The following is a 19,972-nucleotide window of genomic DNA, read 5'->3' as shown; positions in this document are numbered from 1 at the left end:
CATTCCTTGGGTCTAGTTATTGAGGAATGTTTTGTACATATATATAAACAATATACACCGTTTCTTTTCCTTCACTTTAACCTCAATGCTTCTTGTGGCAATTAAGTGTCACATTCTCAAGGGCAGCCCCTGCTAATTCTTGGACATCTTGGTTTTATTATAAAGTTATGTTTAGTGTGTTCTCAATATCATAACTGAGTATAAGTTAGGTGACATCCTATGAAAAGACAGGGAAGCTTCCAGTTTTATGATTTGATAAATGCTTAAGAAATTGCATGGTTGTAGATGTTTTTAAAATACAGGGGAAAAAGATGGAGAAGGACCAAAGAGGGCTAGAGGAGGGAGTTAGTAAAGGGACGGGGAAGGAACACAAAGACGGGCCTGAGTAGGGTCATTTAGGTGCCAAGAACAATTCTTTTAAATCCCGCTCGTCTCCAATTTGACGGTGTTGTTGTTTGCTATGCTAAACAAGGAGAATCATTTCGTCCTTCTGTTATCGGGGAACTTGTATTGGGTATCCCAGAGCTCTTACGGAGCCTCGGTGACCCGGTCTGAGGGAGCAGGACGGGACAGGGGTGCTGGAGGCAGGCCTGGCAGGGAAGGAGCATGGGCTCTGGGGAGGCGACCTGCGTTGTAAGTTCAGCTCGACCACCTGCACGGCTCGGTAAACTTTGAGGATTTCTGTCTCCTTATCTGAAAAATGGAATTTAAATGACAAAAAAAAAAAAGAAGAGCCAGGTATCCCCCACAGTGTCTGGCATGTAAGAGGAGGTTCCCCTTTACGAGTAAGTGCTACCACTTCGCTCCCTTCCTTGAGTCTCTTTGATCTCAGCCAACAGCAGAAAATTAGGACCCGAAACTTGAGTTTTAAAAACCACGTGTGTGTCTGTGAGGGGGAAGTTTGATCCCAGAAAACAGGGCTTAGAAGTCCACGTACTAGCTGAAGACTGGATAAGATGCCAGGAATGTTCTGAACTTGCCACATTATCAGCCTCAGGACGTCAGGTCACCTGTTCTTTGTTCTGGGTATTGCATTCTGTTTGTGACGCCGAGAAATCTATGTAAAGATTAATACGTTCTTCCTTCCACACATGCTTCCTAACAGCCCCTCACAAATACTATATTGGATTCCGGTATGTCCATCCTTTAACAGAAGAAGCAATTGAAGAGATGGAGAGAGACGGGCTTGAAAGAGCTATTGCTTTCACGCAGTATCCACAGTACAGCTGCTCTACCACAGGTAAGGCTGCTTCCTGGCAGTGGGGGGGTGGATATGGCCCTGGCAGAAAGCACCGGGGAACCTGAGTACTGAAGGAAAGGATGAATCATTTTCAATTTGAATGGCAAATCCAGCCTGTCTGCTTTAGACACGAGAGTTCAGGGCAGTCCATTTGAAATCTCATGGTTCATCTGCTCCTTGAGTTATTGGCCCATCGGCTGAGAATTACAAATGGTGGGTGGAAGGCGGTGCCTGCCTGTGCTCAGCACTTTATGCAGTTGTACAGTGGATTAGTAACGAACCTTAAGCCACTTTCTCTGTGTGTAATAAGCCTTATTTTTATGGTTACCTGGATATTCTTATTAATGTGGCAAAGGTGATAGCTGTTTCCATTTTGAAAGCAGAGGTGCCCATATAACATTGGAAATACGAATATGTTTTTTGTTACTCTTCGGTTATGGGTTGGTTACTGGTTAAAGCAAAGCCCAGTTTGATAGTCTCTTTGCAAACTTCTCTCACTGTTCTAGATTTTAGAAAACACTACTGCATGTTGTTTCCTCCGTATTTAGCTGGAGCTGGAGAATAACCCATGTTTGCCAGTCTCTATATCATTAATTATAGATAAAGCTGCTGTCATCTACGAATGTTGTTCCCATTCATTTTCAAGGATTGGGGTCAGCACATTGTTACTTCCAAATTGCTTTTGGAAATCGGTGCATGTTGTTTCTGTAACTATGAGGAGAAACAAAAGGCTCCTGGAAGAAATGTTTACAGCCTGATGTGTGCCTTAGATATTTGCTCAGAGCACTTATGAAAAGGCCTGAGTTCTCAGACACTCGCAGGAGTATTTTGAATTGTGATTTCTTTTGGAAATGTACCTCCACCACTTCAAAATGTCTGTTAGTGTGTAATTGGAGAGTGAATCTGATTTTATAAATTTCTAAGCTATACTCTTGCCTTGCTTTAAAAAATATACCTCAAATGTAGGTGTCTGCTCTCAAAATTAGACAAGTTAAGCAATGGTTATTTATATGAGAGGATTGACTATGGGTTTCATTTCACATCTGGCTTTTCCAGTGTGCTTGAAACACCAATGTCTGTGTAGCTTTTTCCTGTATCTCATGTACGGGCAGGAACATCTTCATTTCAGAGATGGGAAGGCCTTTCCCATCATTCATTCTTTGAGGACAGTAGAGTGTCGTTTATGTGTTGTATTATTTAGACACACATTGTCGTGGTAGTGCCAGTATATTCTATGTATCAATCACAAACAATTTTTTTAGTTATGTTTTCCCCTGAATTACTATTTTTGGTAGTTCATTGAATGTTTCTGAGTGACCCTGAAGAACTAACGTGGCTTCCAGAAGTCCTTTTGTACATCTGAAAATGATATTCCCCTGTAAAATGTGACTGGCAATGCTAATATGGTAGTGACCCCTTTGTGATATCTGAAAAGATTGTTTTTGAACCTGAAATGGACTCTATTTGTATTCCTCTGACTCACTGTATTCTACTTACACAAATGGAACTCATTTTTACTTTTTTTTTGAAAATCAAGTCTGTACTTTTGATTTAAAATATGGCTTTGTCCTGAATAGCATTACAATCTGGAGGACCTAACTGATCAACAGCTCTCACGGTCAGAGAAACCAGGGGATTGGTGTTAGGAAGCATGAACTGTTTTAGAACATTTGCCCTATGTTAAGATTGAGCAAGAGGCCCTCTCCTAGGATTAGTTTCATAGGATTAAAGCTTGGCCCCAGAGGCAGCTCCCTTAGGCCAGGAAAAAGTTGTGTTGGGTTGACCCCATCTGCCTTCTATTAGTCTTTGAATTTTCATGATTTCCACCACCTCTTGCTTAGAAATACAAGTTTTGTTAGGACTGTAAGGATTTGCTCTCCATTTAACTTATTCTAGGGAATGGTGATAATTTTGTAGAAGCAGATAAAAATAGAGAATGCTCAGAGAAATCTTAATAAGCTGCTCTCAATAAGCTGTGCTTCTTATCAATAAGCCATTAAAAAGGATGGTTATACAACTTCCATTAATAATGTGGAAAATACCTTATAATATTAAGTAAAAATGTCCCAAATACTCAGGATACAAAATTCATAGATACTAAAATTACAACTTTGTAAAATAAAATAAAAGAGCTATAAAGAAAAATAACTGGAAAGAACTCTGCCAGAATGAGACCATCACTGTATGAGCCTTCCAGGAGAATGGCTGGCTTTTTTCCTTAATTCTCCCCTGTCTATGTTTTCTGTAATGGGAAGTTACACAATAATGGAAAACAAACTTTAACATGCTTTCAATTGTAAGACTTGGTCCTTGCAAATAACTTGACTGCTTATATTTCATAAATTCACCACCATTGTGTTTCTCACAAGAAATGGCCTCGATAATCTTTGAAAGCTCTGCTGAAATTGATTGCTTTTTAGTGATCTTCATTTTCAGGGTAGTTAAATCTATATACATTTTAGAGTATTGAAATGATTGTAATTAGACTTATTTAGTATAAAAGCAGTTACCTATTTTGAACTTAAAATGAATGCCTTTACTAGTCTTCTAAAAATTGTCACCATAATCAACGTGTATCTAAGTGGCTTCCTGTATATTTCAGGCAGCAGCTTAAATGCCATCTACAGATACTATAATGAAGTGGGAAGGAAGCCTGTGATGAAGTGGAGCACAATTGACAGGTGGCCCACACATCCCCTGCTTATCCAGGTAAGCCAGTGACAGCCAGCAGCCCTTTCCCCCCAGCTTCTAGCATGAATCAGGCTCTTGTCCTGCCTGCTTTACAGGGACAAGCCTTCTGAGCCTTGTTGCTCTCTGAAGTTGTGTGCTGGGGTTCAAAAAAAAAGTACTGGAGTCTTGATTTATTATAACAAGAGAGCATTAAAAGTTACATTCTTTTCTTTCCTTTGGATTAATACTGTTAGTCACAAACCATAGCAGAATTACATTTTGAGTTTTGTGTTTCCCAATGACCAGAAGAACGTTAAAGATTATGCAAGCTGTTTCAACTAATTTACATTCATAGATTGAATGACTGACCAATAAATCCTCTATTTTTAAAATCCTTTAAAATGTCAAACAATTTAAAAAATTTAAAGGTAATAAGTCTACATGTTCTGAAACATGAAAGTTAATGTTTCAGTTGAGCAAATTTCATGTTAGCAAATTTGAAATTTCTCCTACACAATTATAATATTAAGTTAACAGATGCTTGATTTTTGGAGAATCAGTTAAAAACTACAATTCTAAAGCTGACACTCTCTGCCCTTCGAATATGAGAATGCTGTTGTTAGTTGCCCTAAATTATGCAAATATAATTTAGCTCTATCGGTGGGAGTTTCTGCATTTGAGTTAGTTTAGGTAGGAGAAATATTAAGTGATTTAGACTTTATGCAGTTCATGTTCACACACCGTTATGGCAAATCCGTTTGTTATTCTCTGGCAAAATACCAGCTTCACATCTTTTTAAAAAGCCTGGACTCACTTAAAGTCTGTAACCACTAGGTGGTGCTATATGTCGTTAAAAGCAGGTCACTCGCAGCCGTGCACCCAGTGTTGCGTAGGCTGGAGTGATGTCAAGGGCTAACGCTTAGGTCGAAATCCAATTTTAGGTAAAAATAAAAAGAGGGCGCCTTCCCTTAGGGATGGGTGTGGTTTTGATCTCGGTGTCCCACACCCATTTGCTCTGCCGCTGGGTCCAGTCAGCACTGCCCTATGCCCCAGTGTGCCCTCACTCTTTTGCTCTGGGAGGCCTGTGATTGGAAACAGGGGTGTTTCAGGTCAGCCCTGACATGTGGCAGCAGAGAATGGAGGGATCTGCACAGCATCTGCCTTCCCTGATCAAGTGAGTAATTAGATTTGCATTAAAATTCAGCCCTTTGAAAAGAGGGGAAGCAGAAAGATGGAAAGGTCTCTTAACTGAGGAAGTCTCCATTCATAAAATGAAAGGGAATTTTAGAGGCATTTATCTGCCCTCCTGGATGGTGTGGTTGAAGGCTCTGAGAGCTGCCTGCCTCTTTCATTCTGTAGAGGGATTGCACACAGAAAATACCGCAGATGGATTTTAGATGATTTAAGCAGCACGTCTGCTTACCCACGGCTCCTCAGTTTTGATGATGGCTTAGAGTCAGTTGTAAGCCATAACTGTTTCCACTTGCAGTTTTGCCAGATGAGAAGAGGAAAAATACTAAAAAATTCTTGGAAACAAAGTTTATAGATAGACTTTATTCTTAATATTATGTAGCTTACATAAAAAGACTTACATCCAGCAGAAATTTTAAAAAACAACCAAAGCCTAAAGCTAAAAATAGTTAAAAACTAAAACTGAAAATATTGTTTTGATCTGCCTTTCTACTTGTTTAGTAGTAATTACTTGAAATAGTTATTGTACTACTTTTATCTCTAATATTTCTATTTATCCAGCTGTTGGAGTAATTGGAGTAAATGTATGTTCCAGCCTTTTTCATGATAAATGGGCTTCCTTATCTAGGCTGTTGTCCAAAAATGATCCTTTCAAGTGTCCTTACTTTCCAAGCCCTGCGAAGACCACCAGAAAATGTTGCTTTTGTTTCTATCTTATCTTGTCACATTTTATGCGGTAGGTAAATTATACATTTAAAGAAAGGAATGTACTAAGTTTTGAAAAGGCACCATTTTCTACCTCAGTGCATTTATTTACCAAATTTTGAGGGTCTGGAAAGATGAATAGTATCTCAAAATTGATTAGGAAACAGTTTGCTCTTTCTAGACTATTAACTATTGATATTCCCAATACCAGCAAGTACAAATGTGCACGGTCCTGGTCAATGGCCTTTATAATTAAAAAAAAACCCTATTTGGAAATTATCTCAAACATGCTGAACAGTTACTATATTAAGAATAGTATAAGGTACTCTACTCTTTGCCTAGATTCACAGATCAGTAACATTTATCCCATTTGCTTTATCATTTGTGTGCTGTGTGTGTGTATGTGTGTGTGTGTGTGTGTGTGTGTGTGTGTGTACTTTTTTCTGATCTTTTACACCTAAAGAGCAGGCATATTCTCTTCCATAGCCATGATATAATATTCACCCTCAGTAAATTTAACATCAGTACTTAAATGTATCTAATCTACATTCATATTCCAGTCTTGTCAGTTGACCCATTAGTGTCCTTTGTAGCATTTGCTTTATAAGTCAAATGACAAAGACTGATTAAAGTGTAAGATGAAAGAAAGCCTCTTCAGATCTGGTATTTCAGCACCTATTGATGGGAATCGGAAAGTGCCAACCAGACGGGGGAATTAACTGGTTTGGTGGACAGGGATTTGGAGAGGAGGCAAGACCTGCGTTACGTTCAAAGTTCCGCAGATGTGACTCAATGAGTCCCCAAGTCGGGCGCGTCTCCCCGCCTCTGTGCATTTAGTGTGCGTACCACCTCTCATCTGTTGTCATGAAGGCTGACTTAGGATACTGGGCTCAGAAGGAAAAGGTCATAAAAATAGAACAGTGTTTTCTCATTACTATTCCTGTCTAATGTATTTTAACATGATGTGCCCGAAAGCCAAACTAAGAAAGATTTAGAAAGACCCTGTAAGCTGTTTTCCTGCTAACTGAGCAAATGAGAGGCCTTAAAACAACTTCTCCTTCCCCTCTGTGTTTCCTTTCCATCTGGAAGTGTGCCCAGGGGGAAGCAGATCCAGAGCGTTCATTTTCAGTGGGCCATTAGCGAGCGCTCGAAGTTTCCCATCAAATTCCCTAGGCCCCTGAAACTGTTATGAGCCATTCTGATGATGAACCAAAAGCGAGAGGACACTGTACTGTTGGCAGTTTTTTTAAAACGGAGTTCTAGTTCTTGAGGGCTGCTGTGAGATTTTTGGTTGTAGCTCTCATTTAAAAAATACCTTCTCTTCCTTCCATGTCTTTCTTTGCACTTCCTCTCACTGTCCTTTCTCCGTATTCCCGCAGTGCTTTGCCGACCACATCCTGAAAGAACTGGACCATTTCCCACCTGAGAAGAGAAACGAGGTGGTCATTCTTTTTTCTGCCCACTCCCTCCCGATGTCTGTAAGTAAGAACATTTTGTTGGCTGGCCTAGTGGCAGAGGGTTTCTAACTGTGGTGATAGGACCCAGGTTCCATAACGTCCTGAGCCCAATGCAAGGATGAATGCTAAAATCTCAGACTTACCCTAGTGCTAGTTTAACTAGACTCATCTTTTGGAAACTGGTAGTTAATTCAAATTATACTGATGTGAATAGATATTGTCTTAATAAATCCCTTCAAAATGATAACTTGAAGATATATTCATATATAAGAATTTTTAATAAGTGGGATTGTTCAAAGAAGACTGTTTTTTGCCTGTCCTGTTGAAGGAGTTCAGCCTGGAGTTGCAGTGTGTTGTGCTGTAGGGCCTCTGCTCAGACTGGGTGCTCTCAATCCCATTCTTTTGTGTACTTGATAGGGACTGTTTGAATTCCAGGAAGCCATTACAGTTTTTTATTTGCTGAGACAGAGAACCACATTTTAGCAAGTGAACACAGAGGGTATCAAGTTGTGATCAGGTGGCTCTTTATCGCATCACACTGGGTGTTCACTAAAATGCTGCGTCTGTGCCACGGCTGTTGAGCGCTTTTGGAAACAAGAAGGATCAAGTTAGTGTGCTGTATGATTTGCCGACATGCTTGGAATAAGCAGCCAGTTTTGTCAGCTCAGAACTACCATTGTGTCTTAAAAAACGTTGCTTTCAAAGCCAGAGAGGTGGAGATACACATTTTCTTAGGTGACATTAAGGTTTTAAGTGCAGGGTTAATGGCGTTAACCTGAGTCTGGAGCCACTCTTCGAACTGGTCTCTACCGCCACCTGGTGGTCGCCAGCGTTGAGCCCTTTGCAGCTTTTCCGCTCCCACATCTCAACTAAGCAGCTGCCACTTGAGGCAGTAGGTGGCTCTGGAGATAAACTTTCTTCTGGAGGCCCGCCTGTTTGATTTTAACGACTTCATGTCCTCTTTTCTGGTATCATGCAAGCCCTCTTCACTTGTCCATCCTCCTGCTTCGCCTCCATCCTGTTTACAAGTGTCCTAAGTGTGATGAGACCATGTCCGAAGTGCCGGAAGGGCAGCTCTTGAAGGAGGAAACAAAAATCTGCACCAGAGCGATTCCAGGTGCCACGTTCTCCCTCGCCCTCCGCCTGGCTCCCCTTGTTTTCCCTTAGGGACTGCGTGCTGCGTCCAGGTGTTTTGCTACCCAAGGGCCTGTGTGGGACTGAGGAATGCCATGAAGGGGCAGGAAGACAGTGGGATGTCGAGGAAAACTGTCCTAGCAAGCTCTTCTTTTCCCCTACATTTGCTTCTCGTGATTTTTTTCCTAATGACTTTCAGAAAACTTTTATTATTCCAAAGTAATTTTCGACTTACAGAAAAGTCGCTCCCTTCCCTTAGCCCCCAGTGTAGGCGTCTCCCGTAGCCACAGTACCGTGGTGGACCTCAGACCTGCACAGTGGGCAGTCCTAGTAACAGAAGGCCAGGCGCCCCTGGGATCTCGCCACTTCTTCCACAACCGTCCTTTTTCTGTTTCGGGGTCCAGTCCAGGATCCCACATCGCTGTCAAGTTTCCTGCCATCTACGACAGTTCCTCATACTCACCTTGTCTTTCATGACTTTATGGTTTTGTAGAATGTCAGTTATTTTGTAGCTTGCTCCTCCATGTGGGTGTGTTTGTTTTCTGGTGGTTAGATGGAGGTTGCATATCACTTGGAAGAAGACCCCCAGTGATCTGCCCTCAGTGCACCATTAGGGGGCACACGATCCCAGTAGGTCTTCCTGCTTCTCAGGTGGTGTCTGCTGGATCGGTACAGTGTAAAGTGACTATTTTTATTTTGTAATTGCAAATGACTTCCGTGAGACTATGCAAGTGTCTTATTGTCCCTGAGACCTAGTCCCCTGATGTCGGCACCATAGGTGGGTCTGGCCTGTGGCAATTATTTGTTCTAATGGCAACTTTATATTTCCTTCATTCCTTCTATTTGTGTTTCAAATGGCTTTTTCACTAACTTTTAGTAATATTATAAAATAGTTCATCATATATCCTTTCAACAATACTTACTGAGCACCTATTATATTCCAGCCACTGTTTTATCCACCATGACAAGATATAGGACTGAACAAAATAAACAAAACTCCTTTCCCCAGAGAGTGGGGAAAAACAGATAATCAGCATAATACGTAAGAAAATAGTCTGGTATATTACAAGGTAATAAGTATTATGGGAAGAAATAAAGTAGGACCAGAGGGTTAGGGGGTCAGTAGGCAACTACTAAACGTTGAAGCAGTAAAACTAAAATTTCTACTGATTATTTTCAAAGATGTTAACAAGCTTTTCCATCTGGAGCATTTACCAGACGTCCTCTGTGCACAGAGCATCCATCCATAGTCCTTTGGGAAGAGTGGGAGGCAGAAAAGAATTAGAAGCACAGGTCATATTCTCGAGGAGCCTGGGGGCTGGGTGCATGGGCTGCTTCTTTCCTGTCTCTCACTGCACTGTCTGCCTGGGCCCCATAGACTCAGTAGTTCTGTTCGCTGTGCGTACAGCACTCTTTCAACTCCTGATCTAAAACCAGCCATTCAAGTGATTGCCAAAGTAAGACATCTCGCCCATGTTGCCTCTTCCCTCCCAGCTTTTCTGTGTCATTTTCCGTTTCATACGGGGGGACAAAGAGACCCGTCGTCCATCGTTACACGTTGTCAATCTCTCATGAATAATGTGGACTATTCTTAGGGACCTTAGAGACAGTTGAATGCAGTGTTCTCCTTTGGCTCATGAGGGAACAGACAAAGGGAAGTGTGGTGATTGCGCTCTGATCGTATGACCGTTCATGCAGAAGACAGGAGAGAGCTCCAGTGCAGGGCTCACACCGTCTCACTGTGCCACCCAAGGCTCTTGGAAACCCCCGCTGTGTTGGTGACGGAACACCCGTGTGTGTCTGCTGCAGGTGGTCAACAGAGGGGACCCCTATCCTCAGGAGGTGGGCGCCACTGTCCAGAGAGTCATGGATAAGCTGGGTTTCTCCAATCCCTACCGGCTGGTTTGGCAGTCCAAGGTAGGTGGCTTCCACATGTGTGCAGCCAGTCAGGTCTTCTGAGGATGTCTATTTTAGGACTTAATCATAAAGCAGTCAGAACTGGCTTTCATATGGACAGAATGGTATGTAACTTGATTGCTCACCATGAGCAGAAAGAACTCTGCAAGCAGGTAAGACGGAGGGGAACTTCAGTGACTATTGAATTCCATTGTTTGATGTGTTATTTTTAGTTGTAATGACAGAAATTGTTTATATTTTGCCAACTTCTAGGAGGATTTAAGCTTCATATGGAAATACCAAAACCCATTAAAGCCAGTGTGCAGTGTGACCGACTCTCCTACGGGGAGGCGTGGGTGTCCAGGGCAGGGGGCTGTGGTGTGCCGTAGCACAGTGGGAGAGGTGGGTCCTCTGTGTGTGCGTCCTCCTTTCTCCTAGGTCGGCCCGATGCCCTGGCTGGGTCCTCAGACAAACAAGACTATCGAAGGGCTTTGTGAGAGGGGGAGGAAGAACATCCTTTTGGTTCCGATAGCTTTTACCAGTGACCACATTGAGACGCTGTATGAACTGGACATCGAGTACTCTCAAGTTCTAGCCAATGAGGTAAATGTGATTTGTCTTAAAAGGAAACTTTCTCTACGGTGATCTAATTGTATCATTCAGAAATACGGTTTGGTATATATGTTTGCATGTATTGTAGCCCCAGTGTTCTAAGTAATAATTTAATCTGAATAATAATCTGAACACATCAAGTTAATTCCATGGCAGCAGTGGGAACCCACTTTTGTGCCTTTATGAAACCAGGTAGCCAGGGATCTCTGCAGGCAGCGTGATTCAGTTTACTTTGAGTTGCTCTGTTATTGAAAGTAATAAAAACTGTATTTCCTTAAGCAAAAAAATTGTATTTCTCACCAGTTGACAGGAAAAGAATTTTATAATTCCTTTTCTTTGCCTAACAGTGCTCTTTACTCTGGGCCATTACACTGCTTCTCTCTGGGTTTTGAGGCATACACGAGTCAGTGTCATTTAGGAGAAGACCATGGAATGAACACTGAAGCAGTGTGTATTGTAATTTCCTTGACCTCTTTTTATGCACTCACTTAATTAGCTGTTTGCTGCCGTGTTGTGATCAATCTGATTATTGAAATAACAAATACCATCTGTGGTGTCTTGTATCATAAGATGGATGTGAATTGTCATTCAGAGTAGAGAAAAACTATTGTTCACCTATCTCATGGCTTCTGAGGGCTGGTCTGAAACCTGCATCCAGTTTACAGCATTGTTTGTGTGGGAATCGTGAAAGCTTTGGGACCCAAAAAGCCCTTCCTGCCTCAACTTCTGCCGGGACTCCTGGCCCCAGTCATCCCCCGTGGGTGATGGAGGCCTGGCCTCAAAGGGTACTCCCCCCTCTCTAGGGCTGGGGGACAGGCGCAGGGCAGGTTGGAGAGTCAGCTGGGGAAAAGCTTCAGCCAGCACCCAACCCCACAGGTTTTTGTATATGCATTCTGGTCATCAGTCAAACATTGATGAAGTTAAAGGGCCCTTAAATTACTTGTCAGTAGTTCTGATAAAGAATTTATGGGAAAGTTGTAATTGGCTAAAATGAGATGCAGGGTTGTCTGTGAATTTCATTTAATGATGCCTTCGGAATCCTATAATGACCTTGGCTAATCATGAGCTTGCTAAAAAGACCTCAGTGCAAATATAGTTCACACCCGGGTGTTTGGGAGTGATATGAAATTGTTTTGGATGATAATTCTCATTCTTTCTATTACTAAACCATAGTCAGTCCTTAGTAATCAAATGGATTATTAGTCACTAATAAATAGCCCATACAGAGAATAAAGAAAACCATCTAGCTACAATTTATTTCATTATTTTGATGGGATAATATACTGCATTTAAAACAACTAACTTTATTTAAAGAGTAGTTTGAGTTTTCCTGAAATAGAAATTTTCCTTTTTGATAATAAAAATAATAGAGCTCAGACAGTTCAGAGATGTATGCCATAGAGAGTAGAACCCACTTAGACTTATGCCTGAGAGGTAGTATGTTAATATTTTAATAGCAATAATTTCCTTTTTCTCTCTAAGTGTGTTTTTTATGAAAATGCTCTTTTACACATTTAACAAAAATAGTATTTTACTCATGCTGTTTTATGACTTTTTAAAATTATATATATTATGGACCCAAATCAGTAAAATAGAATTAGATCTATATAATTACTTTTTATAAACCTTGATTAGTATACATTTAAAATGTTTCTATTTTTTACTTTCATTAACTGCTCTGTAATCATTTTCCTTGGAAGAATTCCTATAAATGGAATTTAAATATTGATAGATACTTTACTGGATTGCCCTATGGAAGTGTGTCCTTTAACCCTCTTGCCGACGGTGTTCAAGAACACTGCTGACACCAGGTAGCTTGCTGTTACCCATTTCTCCATGAAGTTTTAGAATACAGTTTCTTCTTAAGTTGAGAATCTAGGTGTTTGCTGAATTTGACCATCTTTCCCATGCCAGTCTCCTGATGTTAATGCTAACTTAAAAAATAAAGCAATTGAAAGCCATCAGCATTTCAGAAAGGGAGTGAGATGATCCTAACTACCTGAGTCAAAAATAACTAGATGTTTCTGTTATTTGGGGGATAATTAACTGGAAATTTTTGGAGAGGATTACACAGATGGTAGTGAAATAATCCTCAGGCTTTTAGTTTAGAGTTTTCTGTGTAAGAGTGTATTTGAAAACCCAACTGCATTGGATCTAATCTGCATTCAGAATACATTAGATCAATTTACCTCTTTGATACTTGGAATCAAAACAGGTATAAAGGTTTACTTCAAGCAACATTCTGCTTAGGTAGAGTCTGTCATCGTATGTGTTATGAAGAATAAAAACAAATGGTAAGCAGATTTAAATGACTTGACAGTTCTATCAAACAAAAGCTCCAGTGGTTTGGAAGCAAAGCCCGGAAGGGAAGGAATGGGGCTGGTGGGGGCAACAGGAACTGAAGAGCTGTCCAGTGACAGGAGGAGTGCAAACCGCATGTGCCTGGTCCCATGACTATTTTTCATTTCTGAGCAGCCTGGAAATACTTTTGAAGTAAGACTTCAAGTTGTGTAGGTATATATGTGTGTGTGTTTGTTTATTTGTTTTTCGTAGCAGTTTCTTAAAAAAAAAAGAAAATAAAATTATGTTTTTCTTCCCTTTTCTCATTTGATTCAGTGTGGAGTGGAAAACATCAGAAGAGCAGAGTCTCTTAATGGAAATCCATTGTTCTCTAAGGTATCTGCAGCGTTACAACCATTTTAGTAGAACATATCAGAGAGTAATCCTCTGAGAAACTCTTAACAGCATATTGGTTTTCTCACATATTAGAACATTTTGAGTCCCAATTAATTACAAAAATAAAATCGAATTCCTCATACTCTTGCTCTTTTTTCCCTTAGATAGCTCCAATTTCTTATTTCTACCCACTTATAACTAGGTCTAATTTAACATCTGCCTTTCAGAGACAAGGTTTTAGCAGGTGGAGTAAGAAGATTTCATTTTCTAAAATCTCTGTTTTAACTTTTCTCTAAGCTGAGGATTCTTAGGAAAGGAAGATATTATAGAATTTGGCTCAAAGGATTCATAATTCAGATTAAAAGAAACCCCACGCCATAGCGATCATCTGGGCAGATGGGAGGGGAAGTGCGTGGGGAGATGAGGAGACGGCGTGCGTCTGATGAGTCTTTGCCTCTCGCTGTCCGTCTTCCAGGCCCTGGCGGACCTGGTGCACTCACACATCCAGTCGGACGAGCTGTGCTCCAAGCAGTTGACACTGAGCTGTCCGCTCTGTGTAAATCCTGTCTGCAGAGAGACTAAATCCTTCTTCGCCAACCAGCAGCTGTGACTCTGCCGGAGGACCCCGTGAGATTAGGCAAATGCCCGACCTCCAGACACTTCTGATTTGAGGAGGACGTATTTAGTGATCAAGAGATGGAAGCTACATTAGTATATGTGCAGCCTTGGGCACAAATTGTGTGGTTTTTTGAGAAATGGACTCTGAAATCCTTATTGAGGGTTTTCTTTTTTTATATACCCATACAGTAAGCATTTGTATTCGCCTACTCTGATTAAAGTTACTGGTTTGGAATGTCCGCTAGGCTTTTTAAAAAGTGAGTTCTAAAATTTTATACTATGAGACACATAAATACAGATTTGGGGTTTGTTGCCTTAAAGACCCCCTGCAAGGGTGTGGAGAGTCCCCGCTATATCTTGTGCATATAGTTGCTGTTTTTTAAGTGAACAGAATTGATGAAATGAAATGTAATTTGAAAAAGAAAGGGTACCTCGTCTTTGCCTAAGCCCACGGGTTGCAGAGCGCCACTGAGGCCCTGTGGTCACCTGCAGCTGCTGCTTTCGCCCTTGAGTCACCATTAATAATTTTTGAAGTCACACATGAACCTCACCTTCTGCACCATAAAACCAAACCAAGCGCAGATTTCAAAAGTGCTTTGAGATTCCCCAGGCCCACAAGGCTATTCAGTGTGTGGAAACCCAGCTTTGGCCATGCGCGCCGACGTGGGAATCTGTGGTGCCACAGGGAGGGCTCCTGCTGCCGCCTGTCTCCGAGGACAGCGGTGCTGAGAAATGCTAATGACAGGCTTCACCTTTATAGCTCATGCCACGGCCCTAGTGAACTTTTCCCCTGAGCTTCTTTATCATGGTTGAGTGTCTCCTTCCTGCATATTTGTTTGAAGATTATTTTGTAAAATAAAGTCAGTTATGTTTTATAACTTTGAAATCTTTAATAATTTTTATTACAAAAATTATATAACCATGCTATAGGAAATGTGAAAAGGAGAGAGAAGCAAAATAGCCACTCTCATGCAGCAACCGTTAATCATATTACTGTATTTCATGTCAGTCTTTTCCTGTGGATATTTTTTAATGCCATTGTAACCTTGAATTTGTGAGTGAAATAATGTAGGATTGGAATCTGATCTTCTATACTTGGATTTAAGTGGATTTAAAAAAATCTCTGATGGGTTCATAATGAATTTGTAATGATTACTTTGTCTTTCCTCCAAATCCTAAAACTTTGTTCTTCAAAAGAGCATTTCTTTGAACTTTTAGAAGCCAGTTTATAAAGTGGAAATATTAGAGGAGTCATAGATCTTCTATATTCAGGATTTACTATATACATAAATATGATATCAGTAAGGTTCTTAGCCAGTTTGATTGATGCTCTCTGTAATTCAAAACAAATACAACTTAGTTAATAATCAAAATTATTACATGGGAGGAGTTTACTTTGTAATACAAGAAACATGCATCCACTTTAGTGAATAGTTTTCCCACACTAATAACAGTTGTGAGATTTGAAGAAATCTACATTTATTTCTTTCAAACTGGTTTTCCCATTAGTAGGGTGTGTTTCCAGAAAAAAGGTACAAAGCATAGCTAGTTGTTTAGAATTTTTCTCACCTGTTTCCATCAGTGTTTGGGGGACCAAGTTCAAGGCAGACATTGAGTGACCGGCCCCCCGTGATGAGAATTCTCTGGGTTAGTGGTGTGGGGCTGGAAGGCAAGGTGTGCTTGTACCTGCTCGTCCTCTTTCAGATTTGCTGAGGGCTTGCATTACTTTGATGGCTTTACAGTTAAAGTACAGAGATGCTGCAGAAAACTCCAATTCAGGAGCTCTTGCTCGGGTATCTGAAGTCCCCCACCTGCTTTGCTAAGGAGGCTGACGACAGTGACTGGGCTGTCTGATTCTGAGTTGGAGCCAGACCCGCCTCGGCAGTGAGAGGCAAAAGGGTGCTTATGGGGATCACTGCCCATGGCACCTGTTGTTCTAAGAAATGTTACCTTTGACTGTTTCTAACCAAAGGTGGGTAAGGGTCCTATGTGAGGCTAAGTGTTTGGTAGGACAAAATCAACAGTTGCTCTTTTCAGAGCTAATAGTCTTTGCGAATTGGCATCCTTATTTGTCAACTTTGAAATAACAAATGTTTGCCCAGGTAATTAGCATTGCACTGCTGGCAGCTTCCTCGAGCTGCACCTGTGTACAGACTTGGCTTTAATTGATGGTAATCAACTTATACAGAAAATTTGCAGGAGCTGTGATCATGAGGCACTTTCGCTTGCCAGGGTCATTATCAGGTCCAGGTCCCCGTATGTACAGCACGGAAGGAAAGAACTCATATTCTAAAGAATATGCATTCTGGAACTAACCTTTTTAAAGTCAAGAAATTTTTGCACCTGAAGAAAATTTGCTTCATAGGAGAAATGAAACCATTGTTAAAAGCCCTGTAAGTGTGTATCAGTTGCATGTTGGTGCTGACTCAGTAGTAAATACCTGTGACTTCCTGGTAGCACCTTGGAGTACATGTCCTTGCTCAAGTATACCATGAGCAGAATGTAACATTTCTCTAGGAATCTGTTAAATTTTCCTTAATGGCCAAAATTATTTAGATGATCATTATGTAGGTATACAGAAAAAGTTTTGTTTTTTTTTTTACTCCAAGTTGCCCAGACTAAGCCTTTCAGAAGGGACCTTATATTAACACTCCTGAAGTTATGTTAGGTAATTTACGTGTTCAGCTGATCTAAAAAAACAGATTTTTGTTTATTTTCTTATCAATTTCTCGTTGAGGCAAATACACAGAGTTGGTGCACCTGAGCCTCTTAGAATAAAGTCGGGTTTTTTTCCCTCCCTCACCTAATCTGTTCTCATAAATTGGGTATTTAATCCAAGAAACTCTGAGATGGTTTGCTCAATCTGATGCCACTGTGTTTATCCAAAATAACGCTATTACACCACAAGGGTGAGCCCACCCCACCAAGGTGAGGCAGAAGGAAGACCTGCTGTGTAGGAAAATTTAACAGATTCCTAGAGAAATGCTACATTCTGCTCATGGTATACTTGAGCAAGGGCACGTACTCCAAGGTGCTACAGTTCTGGGGACTCTGCTGTGCTCACCCCTCCACGCTGGGGGTGGGCGGTATGAGCTAGGGGCCAACTTGTGTAACTATAACTGTAGGGCAGAAATTAAAGCTGGTGGTCTTAGGAAAGAACTGACGTCCGCGTGCGAGGGTGAGGGTTCAAGTGTAAGCAGGAAGCTCTGTCAGCATCTTCAGTATCATGTCTGTAAGCTCTTTAACTCACCTGAAAACTTCTGTCAGAATCCGGAAAATGGCACAGGGGCATGCTTCCCCACATTAAATGGGACTGGGAAATTCATTGCATCGTCACAGCTGGAAAAGAAAATTCCGAGTTGACGCTGTAACTAGTGCTGTACGTCAAAATCATTCACTCAGTCTCCATAGCAGTACGGGGCATCCTCAGAGGAAGGCAAAAGCCATCACTTCTTTCATTATTTTTAAAAATTATAACATTAAAAGCATTTAATCAAGGTCATGCCCCAGAAGGGCTTTGTTAATATCCTTCCCAGGAGTTTTGTTCTAATTGCTGAATAATGGAGATTCTTTTTAACAAGTCCCTTCAGTAACTTCTCCCAGTCCAGGGGATTTTGTGACACTGAAATTTCATTTTATAGAAACTAGCATCATAAGGTTTCAGAGTACATACATCAAATGGATTAAATCAGAATCAGGAAACCTGCAATTCACTTGAATTAGAGCCAGTGAAAACATTTAATCATAATTCTGTTGACATTTCATGTGCTTACCTTCTAGCATTCCTGGTTAATTCAAACAGTAGCACCTGGAAACTGATTTTTTTTTGGCTTGATTTCTTCCAGCTGGTATGGCTATGATCTGATCTTTGCCTTAAAAGTTATGCTTCTTTCTCAAAAGCACTTACACTTATTAAGTATAACGTGTGCAGAGTAATGTGACACTGAGCTGACTTGTGGATACCAGTGGGTGCTCAAGAGAAATAAGTTGATGCTGCCAATATTTGCTGAACAGCACTAATAAAACAGGCACAATAGTGGGTGAGGATTGCAGGTCTCCCTGCGTGAGGCGAGACTTAGAAGAGCTCCGGGAAGTGGGTGTCCTCTAGAGAAAACATTCATTATCTGGGGTCCCAGGAGAAGAAGAAACACTTTGGCTTTGGCTTTGGCTGTGAGAATTTTATTAAGCTTTTCTCCAGGGAAAAGGAAGTGGCAAACAAAGGCACCCTGTGATCATCAGTTTCTTACAATATACTTTGGTAGTACCAGCTTAGCTGTTTTCAGCGGAAATCATTAGCTTCCATTTTTAGAATGACAAACTATTGGCTGCATTCGTCTACAGTAAGCCAGGAAGATGGATGTTGAAATTAAAAACATTTTTGGAAAAAAGCCTGGTTTGAGCCTTTCTAGGCCCCTGGGCAGGAATCGGGTCCTGTTTCTGGTTACTCGGTAGCTGTCGTTCCGACGGTCCGGCGCACGCCCTTTGCAGCCTGCTTCTGTAGCGGGGACACACGGGCCAGCTATTCTCCTCCCAGTTTCCCCTGTGAGTCAAAGCTTTACTTCCCTGACGTGCTAAGAAGTAATAGATTTTACTCTGAGAAGTCGTGAAGCATTTCATATGTTTACCTTTTCCTTATTTAAAACAAAACGTATATATATGTACAGGATGGAATTGGCCAACTGTGAACAATGTCAGGTTGTTAAGCCCAGCAGTCATTACAAATTCTATATCTTACAGGTATATTATGTTAAAAGCCAAGGTAACAAAATACTCAAAATTCATCACTTTCCAATTATTTTATTATCTTTGTTCTAGATGTTGTTTATGTCAATTGTGCCTATATGGTGATGAACCTACTGTGTCTCTTTCCAGTGATGTTCAGGGATATCGCATTGGTAGCTGGAAATTGGCCATGGTAGGGCTATTTACACTGGAAATCAGCAACTACTACAAATTAGGACTTGATTGACTGTTTTGTTGATTTTCTATACTTAAGAAAGGGGTGGGAAAATGTCAGTAATGTAGATTAAAAGTGGTTGTGTCTGTAAGCTATTACATTGAGAATAGCACAAAACTTGAGGAAATAGTCTTCCATTGTTTGGAAACAATTATCTGATTTATCTCAGTGAAGTCTGGTACACAAAGAAGTTTCACATTCGTATTACTCACGAATGTAAACAAACAACATTCATGTCAGAAGTATATTTGTTGATCAATTGCAATCAGAGGTTGGCTGCATATCAAGGAGCTTGGTGAAAATCAACAAAAAGCTTTTTTTGAGAATCGATTGACTATATGGAATTTACAGTAAAGAGTATTGTGTATTTTATTCTTTATAAATTGTATGTTCTGTACTTTTGTACTGATAAAATTTATAATAAATATACACTCATGCATGTAAGTATAGATTGTTTTTTCAGAGAGCTGGTTGACCATTTACCAAATGCTACTGCCTGAAATAGAACTTTTCTGGGATGATGGAAATGATATATATGGATTTGTGCACCCTTGTATTGTTCTTCAGGTTCATTACAGAGAATGAAGCAGCTCTCTCTTTATCTCACTATTTAGAGTGGAAGCTATCCCATAGTGACTAGATCCTTTAATTTTATTAGTAAGATTCCAGTTGTCTCCAATAAAATCCCAGGACCTGTTGTATTAATGGAGTCCCTGAACAGTTGAGTGTGTGACTCTCCCAATCAGTTGCAGCCAGAGGGCTGGATAGGAGAACTTTCTGGTTGCAAAGACTTAAAGAATGGGGCTTTGTTCTATT

General features: G+C 40.7%; 1 protein-coding gene across 1 annotated transcript in view; it reads left to right on the top strand.

Moving 5' to 3' along the window:
* The window catches only part of FECH (ferrochelatase), a 42,815-nt gene extending 23,215 nt beyond the window's left edge, over positions 1-19,600 (top strand). Inside the window, exons 5-11 of the mRNA XM_057504216.1 lie at positions 1,106-1,240; positions 3,843-3,949; positions 7,186-7,284; positions 10,207-10,314; positions 10,732-10,896; positions 13,522-13,581; positions 14,057-19,600. Of these exons, the coding sequence (XP_057360199.1) occupies positions 1,106-1,240; positions 3,843-3,949; positions 7,186-7,284; positions 10,207-10,314; positions 10,732-10,896; positions 13,522-13,581; positions 14,057-14,191 (809 nt within the window). The 3' untranslated portion in view covers positions 14,192-19,600. The remainder of the gene's footprint in view (positions 1-1,105; positions 1,241-3,842; positions 3,950-7,185; positions 7,285-10,206; positions 10,315-10,731; positions 10,897-13,521; positions 13,582-14,056) is intronic.
* Positions 19,601-19,972: the final 372 nt, after the last annotated feature.

The sequence above is a fragment of the Manis pentadactyla genome, chromosome 6 (assembly GCF_030020395.1).
Source record: "Manis pentadactyla isolate mManPen7 chromosome 6, mManPen7.hap1, whole genome shotgun sequence".
NCBI lineage: Eukaryota > Metazoa > Chordata > Mammalia > Pholidota > Manidae > Manis > Manis pentadactyla.
The sequence above is the reverse complement of the archived record's forward strand: the minus strand, read 5'-3'. Positions and strand labels throughout refer to the sequence as shown.